Below are 18,519 nucleotides of genomic sequence, written 5' to 3'. Positions count from 1 at the left end.
ATAAAGTTAAACAATCAATCAATAATTAACCAAGTGGAACGATTAAAAAACTTAAAATTCTTTAGTCATTGTTTTTAATCAAAGAAATGCATGACTATTTCATATTTAGAAAATCGTCGCTAGGTGCAAGAAAGTTCTGAATGTCACAAGATGTTTGGTTGGAGATGAATAGGGAGCGAATCAGTTAGAAAATATTGGTGTATGGCTCAGTAGCAAGTTGGCCTTAATCCTTTAAATATATAGTGCTTTAAAATATAAAATAGCATTGGAAGTTGAAACTGGAGAAAGAAATCAGGAAAATACAATTGTTATTAAATTACTGGGTCAGTTTGTATCATCATGCTCAAGAACCTACAACAGGAGAAACATTGCAGCCTTGCTGGAAACGGGAGAGAGGACAAATATGAAGCTTTACATCAACAGTTATTATGACTAGATTCCAATATACACAGATACATACAAACGCTCAGGTAATAGACGAGGCAGAATTTTATATTCCAGAATTCAGTGTCGAAGTAGATAAAAGAATGAATAATGAACTGTCCGCATACACCAGGACAATGCTGACAATATCTCTAGCTTTGCCTTAAATAAAGGAAGTAAGACCACTAAGAGCGACACCTACATTCTCAGGCCTAAGTTATTCATTAACCAGTTCGGGTTAATAGTTAAGCTTTTCAGAGTGGGTAAATTGGACATTCTAATTTCTATGCAACGAGTACTGTGAAATAATGGTTGTTAGTGTTACATATAGGAATGAAAGGAAATAAAATTACAGATAATTTTGGAAAGGATGGTTCATAAAAAGTGATCCATTGACATGATGTTTAACTTGAGAAAGTCAAGTTATTATTAAAAAAACTCCTAAGTGGATATAGCAAAAACAATGGGAACAAAAGAGGAAAGGAAGATGGTTTTATAGAATTCAATGGAAAATAGGAGATATAAGGAAAGCGGAAAGGAACAGAGAAGAGGAAGAAGTTCAATTCTTAGATTTGTACATACTGGATTAAATTAATCATTATTCATGGTAGAAAAAACATATTTCAGGTAGCTCTGACTTCTAAGGATAAAGAGAATAATTAGTGATGCTTTAACAGCAGCATGAAGAAGAAAGAAAGTACATCTCATTATAGAGAAGGTTACATTTGGCTTATAGAAGAATAAAAAAAAGTAGATTTTGCCATTATTCTTTGCGATATCCTATAATAATAGCAATAATGACAAGAATATAATGTTTTTTATTTGGTTTGTCTTTTAACACATGTTGAAATGATATTGCAATTGTGATAATGACAAAGGAGTCTTGCTTTAATCTCCAAAACTTTCCAACTGCCCAGTAAAGTGGAACCATAACAGTAAGTTCTTTTCTCCCACCTTCACAATAAAAGCTTACATTCTGCCTTGACAATGAAAGCTTCAATTCTGGGGGGAAATTTGTGTCCACCACCCCTTTCTGACCCACGCTCCTCCTCAGTTGATGGCAGTAATGCCCAACATAAAACTATTTGCCAACTATCTATAAAATCGAAGAGAAGAAGAAGGAGCAGCAGGCTTTTTGTAATACAAGAAGAAATAGGTACAATTTCCAATTAACAGTCGCCAGGGGTTTGAACAAAAATAGTAATAATAAATAAAAAATAACAACTGGTATTATTATTATAAAATATTAATAATAATATTATTTATATTATTATAAAAATAATAATAAAAATTATAATAAACGTAAAAATAGTAATAGTGATTAAGTAAAGCTACACATAGAAGCATATAAAGGGATTACATAAATATGATGAATTTTGAGCATAGAGATAAAGTTTTAACAGCCTTTTTGTTATTGGAAACAAAAGAAGACTTCATTATTATTATTTTTTCTGTGGGTGAGTCTTGTTTCCTGTTTCCTTGTTTTACTTCTTATCAGATGTTAGCGGTAATGCACTTTTAACTAGTTTGCCAACCGCCAAAAAATATCAAAGAAGAAGAAGAAGAAGAAGAAGAAGGAGACTTCATTACCCAGTTAACACATCGCGCTGACGTAGCTACGTAGACGTTTCCAAGATGGTGCTTGAAAGTACTATGGTCTGGTAAGAAACCTCGAATATGTCTGTGAATTCAAAATTTTAAATTCTAACATCATTTAGTTGTGGTCATAACATGAAAAAACAGACCATTTTTGTACATGTTTATGTTTAGCATACACGTACTTTGTTTGGACTGTTTGTCTCCACTGAGTCACTTAGCCACAGCTAGCAGCTACCGCTTTTATTTCAAAAATTGTATTTTTCTGTACTTTTTTGTTTGGGACGGATCTTTATTTGTATATTATTTCCAACTGATAGTTTCTGTTACCAAAATGTACAACTGAGGCTGTTTCTGCCGTTGAAGGAAAGGGCTTTGTCTAAACGTGTTAGCATTAGCTAGTGAACAATGCAAAAAGCCGCTGTCATTGTCAGACCATCTTAATTGGACTTCTGTGACATTCTTCTTTTTTTATTCTACCAAGCAGACAAATTTGTTCCCGGTGTTTTTAATGGAAGCTGTATTCTATGTGAAACAAAGACTGAACGTCCCAGCTGTTTTGTGCATTGATGCCTAACACAGTAATGATGATAATCAGTAAAACAACGGTTAGCTTATGGTACTGTCAGTTACTAATCAGTATAAATATTGGCATACATTCGAAGTGTTAGTATATTTTTATCATTGCTGTTGTTGATTTAACTACCACCAAATATCGTTATAAACTTTAACATAAATACCAACCATCCATACCCTGAACATGACTAAAAACAAAAACCTGTTTACATTTGGGAAATGCTCCCGACTCTGAAACATTTATCCATGTTTATAGTCTGTTGGTAAAAATATATAACATAATTTAATCATCACTATACAATTTATCCAACTTGATTTATTTATGTTGAATGACAAGCAGTTCTTTTTTATGGTTTTTCAATGTGTTTTGTTGTGTACTGAAGAAAAAACCCAGTGTGCCAGTTTATATTTACAGTAGTATTGATCACTAGCGCTCTCTGTTAATCTTTTTCTTTTTTAATGTGTTAATAATGTGGTAATAATAATAATGCTATTATTAACTAATGTCAGTAAAGTGTGAATTTTTTTTGCCAAATGTCACCAGCAAAAAAATATCATTATGAAAGAAATAAGGATAACAGAGGGTAGTTACTTGTTTGTGGTGTGTATTATTTTGAAATATTAGTTTAATAAATACAGTAAATTTTGCCCACTGACATTAAATAAAGCCTTAACAATAAAGTTCAGCAGTAGGGTCCTTTAGATAGTTTCACATATGTCCTTTGATGGAGGGGGTAAATATCCCATAACAGCCCCAGCATTACCTTCTAAAAAATTCAAACATCTCATAATTGATAGACATTAAGATACTTTAACTCCCCTTTTTTAGCCATGGCCTAAAGAGCCCGACATAACCCCATTATCTGGCGGGAAAAAACAGTGTTGAAATATTGAATGGTTTAAGCAATCCAGGATTGGCTAGCATTTGGATTCCCTATACTTCAACAGCAGTTAACACAGAATGCCTCAAATCAGGACACAGTCTTAGACCTTGTCCAGATAAATGGTGCACATGTAAACCTGACAATAAATGTGCTGATGTTCTCTTTGCGGTTTAGTGGAATAAGATTTGTTCCAAGGCCAGAAGCAGTTTGGTGGGATTGAAGAGGCCTGCAAATTGGCCTGCAAATTATGACATCCCTGCAATGTCTAGAGTCTTCAGCATCTCAGGTTAAATCTCATCTGCAATTGGTTCCCATCTGGCAGAAAGCAGGTCTTACCATGATGATACGCTTGTTCTGTGTGGCTTAAGTCCCAGCCTCTTCCATGAAAGATGTACTGACCTGATTAAGGAGGAGATTTCATAGCTCCTTCCATCACCAAACAATACCCTCTGTCCAAGCCTTCATTTTTTTTTAATCATGAACTTACCCAGATTTAAATAGATGCCACATAAATAGAATTTCATATAGAAAATTGGAATGTTCTATCTCAGCTACCTCACAACGAAATGTTGTGAGGAACTCACTCATTTAGTGAGAACTTGAAGAAGAGCATCTACTCCAATGCACTAAAAGGAGATAATAGAGATTGATCATATTGGATAACACAGAAATATAAAAAAAATGGAAGATAACATTTAATGAAACTTTAAATTTAACTACTAAAATAAGACATTCTGATTAAAGGCCTCAAGAAAGCAGGAAATAATAAGATATGCATGTAGGGGATGAAGTATGATCTATCCTTCAATTGAAACTGCCATAGTTCCCTTTGCCATAAGGGAAACTTCCCTTCAGACTATAATAAGATGTGTTGGAGTGTATTTTTCTTACTTTTTCTTATTCATCTGTGTTTTTTGTCAATATGTAGCCATTTCTCATCCAATCTGTAAATATAAAGGATTTAACCTACAGAGTTGATGGTGTTATCTACATTTCCCCTCCCCCCAGTGTGGACAACAGTGAGTACATGCGAAATGGAGATTTTCTGCCCACCAGGCTGCAGGCTCAGCAGGATGCAGTTAATATTGTTTGTCACTCCAAGACCCGCAGCAACCCTGAAAATAACGTGGGCCTCATCACCATGGCAAAGTAAGGAGGACTGTGCTTCACTTTGAGTTCTGGCATTTAAAACGTCACCTAACAAAGCAGCTGTTTTGTCTCCATGCAGCAACTGTGAAGTACTGACCACCCTGACTCCAGACACAGGGAGGATACTATCCAAGCTACATGCTGTGCAGCCTCGAGGAAACATTAGTTTTTGCACCGGCATCAGAGTAGCACATGTGAGTCTATCACTGGTTTATTGAACATTGTTCATGGAGGAAGCGCTGATGATTACCTTTGTACTCTAGTGATATAAAACCAACACATGCTGTATAGTTTGTTGTTAATGTAACATTTTGGGCAAAAAAGTTACATTTTATGTCCTGTTGTTGGACAACACACTAGACTAGAGATGCAGTAATCAGACCTTTTGTTTGGGGGTCTGAAACTATGGCTCAGTTTCTTCCTAAGACCTGTAAACTTTGATATTACCCAACAAATAATATAACTCCATATTAATTATTAGAGAAAAAAGTGCTTTCCTTCAACAGGGTACCAGTTTTTAATCCAGTAGGATGCACCAGATTCAATTCTGTTTATTTATAGAAACAGATTTAGAACACATACTGTATCTTCTTGAGGCACATTACTGTGACAATTCAAACTAAACATTCAGACAGAATGCATGGCATGACGGTAGACGTTTGTCTGCTTTGTGCTGTTGACTTTGCAGCAACCCCTTACATTGAGCATGCTGCCATGTGCACATACAGAGGGGAAGAGTGTTTTAGTTTTAATGGAAGAATATAGATTTTTCTATAATTGACCTGCTGATCACCGGTCAAAACTGAAGGTAAAACCAGTTCAGTAGTGCATCCCTTGTTATGAGGTTTAAAAACATCCAACCATTTTTTTATGTTCTTTCTGCAGCTGGCACTGAAGCACAGACAGGGTAAAAACCACAAGATGCGTATTATTGCATTTGTAGGCAGCCCAGTGGAGGACAACGAAAAAGAAGTGAGTTTGGTCCTGTTATATAAGTTGTTGTGTAAATATCTATCCCATGTTAAAGGAATCTGACATCAGTCAGTCTTTTCTGGGGTTACCATCATTGTGTTTCAGACCTGTTTCATGAGTTAATTTTTATTTTTTATGATTCTTGTGAAGCAGGTTAAAAAGTTCTGTCTGACTTTCATCTTTTCATTTTCATAGAATATTTATAAATAATTACTATCAAACACTGTATGAAAGTCCGGCAGTCATGCAAACTTTTTCAATTGACAATAACATATAACAATGAGGTAAAACTCTGTCAAATAATCTGAAATCAGAATCACAATAGATTTATATGAAATATGATGGCTTTCCGTTTTATTTAACTCTAGGACAATCAAACATGATTTATTTTAAGGTTTTCACATGTAGACGAAAACAGACATTGTTCTGTGGCCTGTGGAGAATGAATTGCAGATAGAGGGTAAACATCCACACATGCTCACAAATTACTGCTTAAAATTGCTTGTATTAATGGAAAGATTTTATATATATATATATATATATTCAAAAATATTTATAGAGTGGGACATGGTGGTCACGGGGGAAACCTGCATCAGGGGACCCATGAACATGTGGACCCAGGGTGTTACATCTGAAGATTTCTCTCCACTGCCACCTTTTAGTGTGAAAATTGAACGCTTTGTTTTTTTTGTGCATGAGGTCCTTATTTGGAGCTACTAATTAAAGCAAAACCGCATAACATTTGAACCAATTTTCAGCTTGATTTGAGATACATTAGAAGATTTTCAGGTCAATAAACGGCTATTGGTATAGTGAGATAAAAAAAAAAACGTTGGATCTGTCACTGATTGAGTCATGTGACCCAGAGAGCCGTTTTATAGCAGTCTGAGCATGGTTTTTGTTGTCTCATGTATGATTTAATCTAGAGGGGTGGATGTAGCCTAGTTTTTTCATGCAATCCATGACTCTGTGATCTGCTGATTCAAAGTGGCCTGCTATCAGAGTCCTAAAGGCAAAGGGAGACTGTTTCATTGAGCTATAATGCAGTGTTCCAGTTGTGTTCAGGGGTGTTAAACCTGATGGTCCAGGTCTAGCTCCCCTAGTGGCTAAAAGCAGTTTTACTTTAAACAGGTGTTTATTACTGAGGATCTACCTTCTACACAAGTTTTTTTTTCTACATCTATCAGACTTTTATCTAAACAGTTCATGTTAAAGTGCTTTGTTTCTTGTAGCTGGTCAAAATGGCAAAGCGTTTGAAGAAAGAGAAAGTCAATGTGGACATCATTAACTTTGGAGAGGAGGTAAAGTAAAAGCGTTCTCAGCCTCTTTTTATGCTGTTCTTCCTGTCAACTCTGTTGGACCCATCGCTCTTCATCAATCAATGCAGGAGATGAACACGGAGAAGCTAACAGCTTTCATCAACACACTTAATGGGAAAGAGGGAGCAGGCTCCCACCTGGTCACCGTACCTCCAGGGCCCAGCCTGGCAGATGCCCTGCTTTCCTCCCCCATCCTGGCAGGGGAAGGAGGCGCCGTGTTGGGTCTCGGTGCAAGCGACTTTGAGTTTGGGGTTGATCCCAGTGCAGACCCGGAGCTGGCCCTGGTATGACACAGTTTAGGAAGTATACAAAAACATGTCTCAGACTTATTCATATCAGGCATTTCTAAAGTGTCTTAAATCGTGCAGGCTCTTCGTGTCTCCATGGAGGAACAGAGACAAAGACAAGAGGATGAAGCTCGCAGAGCAGCTGTTGCATCAGCGGCTGAAGCCAACATTTCCTCCCCTGTAGCAGATGGTGAGAAAAGAACGTAGCGCTTCTATCGTAGATGCTGATTTCAGCTTGCATTCACTAAGTGCAACAAACAGGCATGAGATTTAAAGCAACAATGCATCTTTTCTGTCTGCTCCAGAGTCCGAGGATGCCCTGTTGAAGATGTCTGTTTCACATGCAGACTCAGCTGCACCTGCTCTGCCAGACTTCAGTCGCATGACGGAGGAGGAACAGATCGCCTATGCTCTGCAGATGTCCATGCAGGGAGCAGGAGAAGGTTCAGGAATACATTTTTGATTATATAGATCTACATATAAAAACATACATGTGGTTATCTTTATTATAAACGTTTATTTTTTAGCAGCAACAAGAAATTGTTTCTGAATTTCAGGTCTCGACTAAAGTTTACATACACCAATCTCAAGCGCTCTCCTTGATTATAAAACATGGAACTTCTCTTTGATCCACATTGGATCAAAATTATAAATACAGGCCGAAATAGAAACACACCCTTCTCTATTTGAAAAAATGATTTTGTTTACCAAGTTGAATAATAATATAGAACTGTTTTCAGTTAATATTAGGTATTTTTGCCTGTTTAAAAAAATGTCTGCATCTCTCAGTAACATTTAGTATGCATGTTGTACAATCTTCCTTTTACATCCTGCAGAGTTTGTGGCTGAGGAGATGGACACAGGTGCTGATGTGGATTCCAGTGAGGCGAAGGTTGGAGGAAGCTGCTTTGGTGTAGAATAAGTTCATCCATTTGTTTGGGAGAACACTTTGTCTTACAGCTTGATGTTTTGTCTGCAGGATGAAGAGGACTATGATGTAATGCAGGATCCGGAGTTCCTGCAGAGTGTTTTAGAGAACCTCCCCGGGGTTGATCCCAACAATGAGGCCATCCGGAACGCCATGGGCTCTCTGGCTTCCCAAACAGGCTCCAAGTCTGACACCAAGAAGGATGAGGAGAAAAAGAAATGAGCTGTAGAATATAAAGGAGTTACTATACTGTGTGACAAGACATACGAAAGTTGCTCTGCATGATTTCCACTTATATTGCGTGTAAACCCAGCCTTTTTTTTCTTTGTATAAAATATTAAGTCTTCATCTTTTCTGTTTCTAGTTCTGATTTTCATCTAATTTGTTTTTGTTTATTTTTCCTTTTTGTAATAAACCTCCTCACCTACATAAACCAGTTCTTTAATAAATTTACAGAACAGAGCATAGAAGTACCTTGTGGTTACTTAAACCCCAATTGTTTTTTAGAGCTGGACCAACTTTATTGTATTTCATATGTATTTTGTATGCACTGAGTGTACAAAACAAACTTTTGTTGCATACAGCTTACATCAGTGTGATGATTGCAGTTGGAGTAGATAAGCTAGTAGTGATCAGAATGTCAAAAATGTAGGAGAAAAAATAAACCAGTTTAAAATGGTGCAAAAGGGCATTAATATGAAAACGTTCAGTGCAGTGCAAAGATAAATATGGTGCAAAATGCAGTAGAACCTCTGAGTTGAGTCCTATTTAAAAGGATTATAAAGTTCGGCAAAATTGTTAGTGCAAATTTATGTGATGTAGAGTTCAGCAGTTCAACAGTCTGGTGAAATCGGGGGGGGAAATCTGTTGCAGAACCTGCTGGGCCTGCATTAGATGCTGCGAAGCCTCCTTCCAGAGGGGATTAGGGAGAAAAGTCTGTGATCCAAATCTTCACCAGCAAGGTAAACTGCATGAATTGGATCTTTTTAGATTTTTTTTTTTCCCATGGACAAATTCACATATGTAATTATGTCACCACAGAAAGGGTTGATAAAGGAGTAGGCAGTGAGATGGGACACAGATGGGGTTCCTGGTTGTATTGAAGGAAGATGATGCTGAGGATTCTGCTCTGGTAACCCTGTGTAGTGGACTGGGGACATAAATGATTAACAAACACATTGCTGATAGACAGTAACTCAAATCTTGGGGAAAAACTGGGAATGCCTTCAAACTAAGCTTTGGTATCTTGATCAATCAAATCTGTTTCGGGGGAGGAAAATGATTCAGCTGATCATATGTCCCTTTAATGCAGAGCATAAAAACTTACATCCACTATATAATGCATTCAGGGGGTTTTATATAAATGCAATGTCAATATTGGTGTGTGATATAGTATATATGTGTAGATTGGTCAGATAATAAAAAAAGCAAAACTTGATTTATCATTGTAATCCATTAGTGCTTTATAATTTAAAGGCTTCGACTGGTGCTCGTCTGCCTGGCTGGGTGTTTTCTGGACGGGGGCCGCCTTTTACAGCTGCTTTTTGCATCTCTGCTTCTGTCTCCTTGAAGCCCAGTTGGCATCAGCAGATGGCCGCTCACACTGAGCCTGGTTCTGTTGGAGGTTTCTTCTGTTCAAAGGGAGTTTTTCCTCTCCACTGTCACTAGCATGCTTAGTGTGAGGGATTGGTGAAGAGCCAATGAGTCCATGCAATCAACTGGTTTTCCTTATAGAGAAAACCTAGAATCAATTTGACTGTATGATGTGGTGAACTTTAAAGTGCCTTGAGGTGACATGTGTTGTGAATTGGGGGTATAGAAATAAACTGAATTGAATTGAAGATAGCAACTTAAAGTTGCATAGTTACAAATGTAATTATAAGTGAAATCATTAGGTAACAACAGATACAAAATACTACTGATATTATTAGAAAAATTATCTAATCTACAAAAAATAAACAAATCCACAATTATAAATTATAATTCTTGTTCAAGTACAAATAATTATTGCCTCATGTTTAACCTTTTTTCTTTAAGATAATTGAGCAAACAATGTTTCTCTTTAAATCCTAGAGTAACTAAAAAGGTAAGGTACCGTTTTAGTATATTGTATGTAAAAGTGAAATAAGATTTTAATTATTTTTGTGTTTTTATGTGTAAAGACTTGTGTTTGAATGATCTAAGACCTGTTGGAAAACATTGAAACAATTATTAAAGTACTTCCCTGCTCAATAGAACTTAATATTATCTCTTTCTATAAAAAATAAACTAAATTAAACTAAATTTTGGCGAAATTCAGGGCTCCATTCCGAGTCTGCGGTAGTGAGGACTGTGAAGCTGAGCGCGTGAGCGGAGCGTCGCAGAGTTTTTGACGGAAAACTGATGGGACCAACAGGAAAAGTCAGGAACCAACTTCGCAAACAGTCAGGTAGCATAAACATCTCTCACATACGCGTTCAAATAAGCACAGCGTGCATTTATGTAGATTATATTAAACCGTTGCTAACCGAGTGCTTAACTCGATAAATTAAAGCGTTTTAACTGCCTCGGGGGCGTTAGCATGGGATGCTAACAGTTAGCGGCTAACGCTGCTAGCTCCAACTTGTTGCAGCTAAAGTTTGACAGCTCTGTTTCTCTGAATTTGATTTGTCGTCGTTGCTGTTTTTTTCTTGGATACGTTTTAAATACGCATGCAAATGCTTTGCACGTTGTTTTTGATAAATGAATATATTTAATTCACTAGCTTCTCGGTTAAAACTCATGAACTCGCGACTGTTAGCTGAGCTGTAGCGCAGTTCCCGCTGCTATCACTGACTTAGCTGCTACCTCTGCAGGTTTTGGGGCTCATTGGCGATGGGGGACATGAAGACCCCTGATTTTGATGACTTGCTAGCGGCTTTCGACATGCCAGACATTGACGCACAGGAGGCTATTCAGTCCAATCCAGCCGAGCAGCGCGATGGAGGGGTTACTAATGCGCCCGGAGGAAGCAAGAAAGGGACTGCCTCATGCTTCCCCAACTCTGAACCGCCTGTGGTCAGCGTCATTGTAAAGAACACGGTTCGGTCTGAGTCTACTGAGGAGAAGGAAGACGAGGAGAGGCCTGCCAGGGATAAAACTGATAATCCTCCAAGCAGTGTCTTAGCCTCTCAGGTTCCAGTCAAGTTAGAGGATTTCACTTCAGAGCTGGAACACAAACTGCCTGCCAACCCTGCTGCCATGGAGCCTCAGATTACCAATGGCTTTGAGGAAGCTGATCCAACCGATCCAGGACAGGCCAACACAGAACCATGGTCTAAGCCTCCTTCTTTCAGCTCCACACTGAGTGATAATGAGGGCGATGCAGGACCTGAACCTACCACTGATGTTATTGACAGTTTGTCACCTCTTCTGTACCCGCAGACCACCTCCGCAGGTGGTACCACCAGATCATCTCCTCGGTCCCCACCTTCTTTAACCCCACGCTCTTCTCAGCCGGAGAAACCTGCAAATACTTTCTCTCCTCCTGCATTACACGAAAACGGAAGACTGACAGATGAGACGAAATGTGTCGTGGACTCTGAAGACGAGTCAGATCCTGACTTTGGGAGCCCACTGGTGATTCAGGAGAGCCCAGAATCGATGATGTTCTCTCCTCCAAAACGCAGACGGCGAGAGAAAGTACATCCTGATCTTCCTCAGATGCAAAAAAACGCATCTTCTCTTTTCCCTCAACCTCCTAATCTCTCTGCAAAGCCTAAATCCCCAAAAGAGGAGAATGAACAGCCCGACTCTCCCATCACACCTCCACAACCCCTCCCTTCGATCGCTGGGGTTAAAGAGGAGAAATATCCAGAGCATGTGATCGACGAGAGAGACTCTCCTGAAAGCCCCCCACCCAGTGAAACAGGGGTTCTGTTGAACAGAAACGGCAGCCCCGACGTGGGTTCAACTAAATGCCCAGACCTGAATCAGGATGCGCCCCCACAGAACAGGAACGAACCAGCTAAAACTGAGCACAGCGAAGAGGAAAAATCAGAGGAAGCTGAAAATCTGAGTGAAAAGAGGACAGCAGATGAAGAAAAATCAGAAGAGGGTCGCCACACGGCTGGCGAGAACGCAGAGACGCCCTCTCCTCTGAGACCACTTAAAGTTAAAATCAAAATGCCAACCGGCAGCATCACGAGGACCGTTACTAATCTGACTCCGAAAAGAGTCACAAAAGCCTCCTTTAAGGATGCAGAGAGCTCTAAACCGTCACCAGAAAGCCAAACTGTAAAATCCAAAAAGAAGTTGGCACAGCAGACGGAGTCGCCTGCAACTGCATTAAGAGATGGTGTTAGTACGGTGAAGGAGAGGAAGCAGCGAGTGTCCCCTACGGCTGTGAGCATCACAAAAACCACAACGCTGCCGCCCGTCTCTTCCTCCTCCAACTCCAGGGACAACCCAGGGGCCATCAACCTCCGCAGCCTTGGGAAAAAAACTCTCAACAGTGGGGTCCCCCTGCCAACGCCTCTGGCTCCTCAAACCAGCAACAGACCGGCATCTATAGTCAACAGCACGGGGGCGATCATCTCGAAGAGTCAGACCAACCTGGTGGAAGCCTTCAATAAAATCCTCAATAACAAAAACCTCCTCCCCTGTTATAAACCAGACCTTAGCACCCCAGTCCCGGCAGAATGGGGCATTTCCCTTCCTGCACAGGTGAGATTTCACACACTCACAGGCAGCAAAGATAATAAAAAAAATGTTTGTATTCTTCAGTAACTTGCTTCTATCTGAATAATACAAAATGTGAAAAAGTTTAAAGGATCTTAATGATTTTTCACGGGCTCGTGTATAGCAGTGACTGGGTCTCATTTCTGTGACAATTTATCTTTAGCTGAAATGTCAACATAAAAATCCTCCAAATCCACATCAGATTTCCAGTTCTCATGTCTCACTCAGGGTTACCGCTGTCTGGAGTGTGGTGACGCCTTCGCCCTGGAGCACAGCTTGGCGCAGCACTATGACAGGCGCTCGCTCAGGATTGAGGTGACATGCAATCATTGCGCCAAGCGGCTGGCCTTCTTCAACAAGTGCAGCTTGCTCCTGCACGCCCGAGAGCACAAAGAGAAAGGCCTGATCATGCAGTGCTCACATCTGGTCATGAAACCTGTACCTGTAGAGCAGATGATCAGTCAGCCTGAACCGACAGCTGCAGCAGGGGGTGAGATGAAAATGGTGTCCTTTTTAAATCATAAAAAAAAATACTTTCAAGTCTGTTTTCTTTAGCTTTACTATCTTTTCTTTTTCAGGCCAGGTCACTTTGAAGCTGTCGCATCAAGCTGTACCTTCCAGTAAAGAGACGGAGACGCAGCAGTCTGCAAATGCTAAATGCTCAGAGTGTCAGGCTCAGTTTGGCAGCAAGGAGGAGATCGCTGATCATTTTCAGGAGATCAAGCCTGCTAAAAGCACTGTAAGAAATATTTTAAAGTTAAAATGTTAATGCAAAACGCAGTTTAGTAGAAATACCAATGCTGCTCATCTCCCTGAGCATCCGGCCTCAGGGAGAAACATGCTGGTGCCAGCAGAAGCCCTTGGGACGTTTTTCTTCAACAAAAAAATGATAGAAGCCATGAATCTTTTAATTTTGTATTTTTTCATAATTACAAACAGCTGTTTCGATCTGTCCCCAAAAAAGCAACAAAAAGCGTATCTATATGATGGTTTTCTTGCCTTCCCTCCTGCTACCTGTAGTCCTGCACAGAGTGCTCTCCTCCCATGCTGCTGCCCAACAGCTGCAGCGCAGCAGCACATCAGCGGATCCACCAAAGCTCTCCGCCGTACGTCTGCCCAGAGTGTGGGGTCACCATCAAGCAGCAGCTGCTTCAAAAACATCTACAAGAGACCTGCTTGCACTTTTCCCGGCGCATTGGCTACAGGTAACATCGCTTAAGTACTACATATGTATAAGGAGTTTAGGTTTGAGTGATTTTACAGGTATATTTTTTTTGCTGATGAAGTCCTATTTCTGCTCTTCTACAATCATGTTCCCCACAGATGCTCCAGTTGTCTGGTGGTGTTTGGGGGGCTGAACTCTGTGAAGTCCCACATCCAGTCCGCTCATTGTGACATGTTCCACAAGTGCCCCAGATGCCCCATGGCCTTCAAATCTGCCCCCAGCATCCAGACCCACCTCTCATCTCAACATGCGGACCTCACTAACATCAAGGCCATGTAATAACTTCCGTTCATGTTTTATTAGCATCCTGACCAGCCTTCCTCTTTATTCCTTGAAGTGACTCAGCTGTTTCGTCCCCTTTTTCTTACAGGCTGATTTATAAATGTGTCATGTGTGACACTGTTTACACTCACAAGCCGCTGCTGTACTCTCACTTTGACACTCACTTAACCAATCAGAAAGTGCACGTCTTCAAATGCCCTGAGTGCACCAAGCTGTTTTCTCAGAGGAATTCATTGCTGGATCATTTCAAGGTATATTTTCAATATGTGTTTAAGGTAGGTTTCCAAATATTTCCTGACTGATGTTTCATTTTTCACCCTCTCGCTACTTTAGACCCACAAAACTTCCACGTTAAAAGAAGAGCTGCATTCATCTCAGACCGCTGCCCCACATTTACCTGGGAAACCGGAAGGCTCACAGGAATGGATAGATAAAGACAAAGTGAAAACTGAAAGGATGAAAGCACCTTCAGTGTGGAAATGCCGTTCTTGCAACTTGCAGTACACAGAGCGGGAGGAATACATTGCTCATATGGGTGAACTGCACGGCAAGGTCAGGAAGGCATTGGGGCTTCGTCTGCTTTATTTTGGGTATTGAATTAAAGCCAGAAATAAACAAGCCTTTTTTTCTTCTTTTTTTTTTTTAGTTCCTGAAGAAATTTCCCTGCAACAAATGTGAGAGCTCCTTCACAACCACGTCCAGTATGAGGCGCCACATCAGAGATAAGCACAAAGTCATGAACCGAGGCTTCCGTTGCCAGTAAGTCTGCAGCTCGATATGATTTACTTCTCCCCGGTTCCACTTCTTCATTTTATATTCTTTTTTTTTGATTAATTTTTCTGGTTTCAAACAGCTTAAAACAGCTGGATAAATTGAATTGGAAGATGTGAAGTTTTGTTGAATACAAAAATATTTGCTGAATGAGGGCCAAGGTTCTAGAGAAATTTCCATGAGGGTGAGACTTCAGAAAATAAATTGCATCATCCTACAGCTGAATATTAACAAATATTTTTAGTAATTTATAATAAAATATTGAAACTCTTAATGAATAAGAAAAAATCATGATAATAGAGGCAATTCATCTATCTAAATCTCTAACTAGGCCTGCCCTGTTTTTAATTTTTTTTCCTGCAAATACCTCATGATTGTAACAGAAATGCAGAATCCCAGAGCTGTTTTAGATGCATTTTCCAAACTAATGTCATATTCAGTCTCACTGCAGCCTGTGCTGGGCGCTGATGGCTGCTTAAGATGCTAAAGGTCACTGATAGAGACAAGATGAGTGAGAAGAGGAGGGAATAAAATGTTATCACAGCTGATGTTTAAACTTGACAGATAATGATGTGGAACATTTACTAAAATGATTTCGACAAGTTCGGCTCATACTTTTCTTTTCTTAAGAATTACCTTCATTTAAAACATTAGTATTTAAACTAAAAGTATGAATAAACGAGTTTGTGTGATTTTTAGATATTGTTCTGAGAGTAAGAAAACCTTCAGCAGCAGATCGATGTTGGAGCGGCACATGCAGATGAGGCACAGCATGACCAGCCCGGGTCAGGACTCCCTCATGGTGAGCTGCTTTTATTGCTGGACTAACAGAAAGGCAAAGCTGCAGATATTTAGATGGTAAACATGAAATATTCACATCTTTTCTGCACACAGGAAGCTGACGGAGCTGATAGCTCTTCAGAGCAGGACAGCATTCTGGTGTCACGCAGGAGACGAAGAGCAGCTGTGAAGATGGAGCAGGAAGCAGAGGCAACTGACACCTCAAGCCCCGTGAAGAAACTCCGATCCTCCTCCTGTGCTCCAGCGTCTTACACTCAGCCTGAGTCCGGGTTCAGCTGCGCTCCATGCGGCTTCACCACGGAGGACAAGCCAACGTTCTTGGAGCACATCAGCCAGCATAGGCGAGGGGGGGCGGAGGGCGGCGGCCTACAGTGTCTGCAGTGCGGAGCCTGCTTCACTTCTCCGTCCTCCCTGTCCCGCCACCGCTTCATCATTCACAAAGTCAAAGATGCTTGCAGCGACAGCCAGCAAACCTCCAGTGTGTCTCCATCGCCCTCTGCTGGAAACAAGAACCATGACGACAGGAGCTCTGTGAAATGTTCAGAACCAGCTTCACCCTCCGGTCAACCTTTAGCAGGTCAGGGGAAGGAGGAGGACGAACCTCTGGCCTGTAAGGTTTGTGGTAGACACTTTGAAAAATCAACAGATCTCAACACACACTTCAGAACTCATGGGATGGCTTTTATTATCGCAAGGAATGCAGGGAAGACCACCTAGAATGGGTAACAGAAAAGAAACGGCTGATTTGTCTGTGCCTTTTTAATTCTGTCATGCATGTGAGGGGGGGCTGCAACTATGCACTAAATCAACCAAAGATTGTTCTTTTAAAGTTTATATAACTGCTGTTTGTGAAAAGCCTTAATTAACCCTCTGATTCTCAGGATCTGCTGCTTACTTTCACTGTTTTGTGGCGATACTGATCCGATAGAACCGCCTGCTCAGTGCTGTGACCGTGTTTACATGAATTATGTGCCTGCAGAAAACTGTTGCATCAACTCAGTCATGCTGTGAGCATAGAAACAGTTTCATACGTTTGTTGATACGGAGTTGAATTTTAAGTAGATGAATCAGCAGGCCTTCTCTAAAATGTGTAACTTAACAATCACTGCAGCTGTTTGACTTCTGTTCTAAGTGTTTTATTTCTAACTGGTTTATCTTTCATGGAGTATTAAAGCAGGTTTCTACTTATTTTCAATTCCAAAACTCCAAAATGTCTGTCTTCTATATTTCTCTGACCGTTTGTTACCTTTTGCTTGTTTAAATAGAAAATGTTAAACTGTTTAATTAACTGTATATCCCATAAATCATGAAACAACACTTTTCTGAGGTTATTTTCTGTAACAAAAGGCTTTTTTTTTTTTTTTTTACTTTATTTGGAATTTAACCTTTATTTCCAAATGTATATATGTTTACATGTCAATTCAGATTGGATTATATTACACTAGATTATTTTAAAGAGTTTTGTAATCTTTTTCCACAGAAATGTGTCAATGTCCTCTTTCAAACTCAAATCAGAGGTTCGAGGGGCCAAAAGAGCAGTGAGGCTGCACGTCAATATGGTTTTGTTAAAAGGTTTTGAAGGTCAAAAATTTTGAATGAAAAGTTAAGTTCTGCTCTGGCAAATCAAAGATAAAATATCTATAGAAACAAAAATGTTGGGAAAATCTACTGTATAGATGAACTGTGACGTACAAGATCAAAACTAATTTATATTTTAAATTTTCATATTGAATTTTTTTTTTGATCTAACAACGGTTAGGGTCCTCAAATAGTTTGACTGATCTACTGTATCTATGAAAACCTGAATTGAATGTACTTTCTGTAAAATTAACTGTCCTCTCATTGGCTGAAAAATTAAACGAACATTTGATACTCAAGTAAATTCTTCTATGAATTTTGCTTTACAGCACTGGAAGCCAAGAATACATGTAACTTTTTTCTTTTTATCCTTTTCTTAGCCAATAGCATATTGAGGACTATTCTTTAGTTCTGTGTTAAACATTAAAATAATTCTTGAGCAACTGATGGATGTCATCAGTGTGTGAAATCACATCAAACAGGATTTCTGAATAGAAACCTTGGCTTGGCCATCTTGTCTGACTGCCATAACCACGACCACCATTAACAGATTTCAGTTTTTGTTTTCCATAATTTAGTGAATCAGTCTGGTTTCTGTTTATGTTCTTGGGATATTTACTCTGCTTCAAACGTACTCCTCAGTGTGATTTTTGTATTTACATTAGTAAAATACTTTCTAATTTAAACATTATTGCTTAAAAATAAAAACTGTCTTCAGTTAACTTTTGTTCTTTTTTTTTGGTTAACAAGTGACCTTTATTGAATGTTATCCTTTACCTTTCACCATTTACTTTATGTACAATTTCCTAAACAAGTATCCAGTTACATCAAATATTCCCTTCCAATCTAATAAAATATACTCTTAAGAATATACATTTGATGAAATATTTCAAACTTAATAGCTAATAAACTGCCTAGCTGATAAAACCCACTATAACCACACCTTTAAATTCACAAAGCCAAAAGATACTAATCTTAAATATAAACAAGAACAATCTAAAAGAATCAGAGAGCAGAGGTTTTTGGTTAG

At 39.3% G+C, this 18,519-nt stretch overlaps 2 protein-coding genes across 2 annotated transcripts; both read left to right on the top strand.

Annotated features, from left to right (window-relative positions):
• Positions 1 to 1,998: 1,998 nt before the first annotated feature.
• LOC107096288 (26S proteasome non-ATPase regulatory subunit 4-like) lies at positions 1,999 to 8,596 on the top strand. The gene is made up of 10 exons (XM_015392882.1): positions 1,999 to 2,084; positions 4,488 to 4,628; positions 4,708 to 4,822; positions 5,514 to 5,600; positions 6,833 to 6,901; positions 6,988 to 7,203; positions 7,288 to 7,396; positions 7,512 to 7,649; positions 8,043 to 8,098; positions 8,186 to 8,596. Exons 1-10 carry the CDS (start codon positions 2,059 to 2,061, stop codon positions 8,354 to 8,356), a joined length of 1,128 nt encoding a protein of 375 aa, XP_015248368.1. The 5' UTR covers positions 1,999 to 2,058; the 3' UTR covers positions 8,357 to 8,596.
• A 1,854-nt stretch (positions 8,597 to 10,450) lies between these two features.
• LOC107096305 (zinc finger protein 687-like) lies at positions 10,451 to 18,495 on the top strand. Its single transcript, XM_015392903.1, has 11 exons — positions 10,451 to 10,562; positions 10,969 to 12,817; positions 13,061 to 13,322; positions 13,411 to 13,571; positions 13,853 to 14,037; positions 14,156 to 14,332; positions 14,428 to 14,590; positions 14,673 to 14,891; positions 14,986 to 15,098; positions 15,810 to 15,912; positions 16,005 to 18,495. The coding sequence occupies exons 2-11, from the start codon at positions 10,988 to 10,990 to the stop codon at positions 16,626 to 16,628; spliced, it is 3,837 nt and encodes a 1,278-aa protein (XP_015248389.1). The 5' UTR covers positions 10,451 to 10,562; positions 10,969 to 10,987; the 3' UTR covers positions 16,629 to 18,495.
• Positions 18,496 to 18,519: the final 24 nt, after the last annotated feature.

Source organism: Cyprinodon variegatus, unplaced genomic scaffold (assembly GCF_000732505.1).
Source record: "Cyprinodon variegatus isolate N-32 unplaced genomic scaffold, C_variegatus-1.0 Scaffold613, whole genome shotgun sequence".
NCBI classification, from domain to species: Eukaryota; Metazoa; Chordata; class Actinopteri; order Cyprinodontiformes; family Cyprinodontidae; genus Cyprinodon; species Cyprinodon variegatus.
Note: the sequence above shows the minus strand (reverse complement) of the source record. Positions and strands in the feature narration are given on the sequence as shown.

Coding starts and splice junctions, on each gene's coding strand:
- LOC107096288 (XM_015392882.1), top strand. CDS start 2,059: ATGGTGCTTGAAAGTACTATGGTCTG. Junction 5,601..6,832: donor TGGAGGACAACGAAAAAGAA/GTGAGTTTGGTC, acceptor TGTTTCTTGTAG/CTGGTCAAAATGGCAAAGCG. Junction 7,650..8,042: donor CATGCAGGGAGCAGGAGAAG/GTTCAGGAATAC, acceptor TACATCCTGCAG/AGTTTGTGGCTGAGGAGATG.
- LOC107096305 (XM_015392903.1), top strand. CDS start 10,988: ATGGGGGACATGAAGACCCCTGATTTTGATGACTTGCTAGCGGCTTTC. Junction 13,323..13,410: donor ACCGACAGCTGCAGCAGGGG/GTGAGATGAAAA, acceptor TTTCTTTTTCAG/GCCAGGTCACTTTGAAGCTG. Junction 14,038..14,155: donor TCCCGGCGCATTGGCTACAG/GTAACATCGCTT, acceptor TGTTCCCCACAG/ATGCTCCAGTTGTCTGGTGG.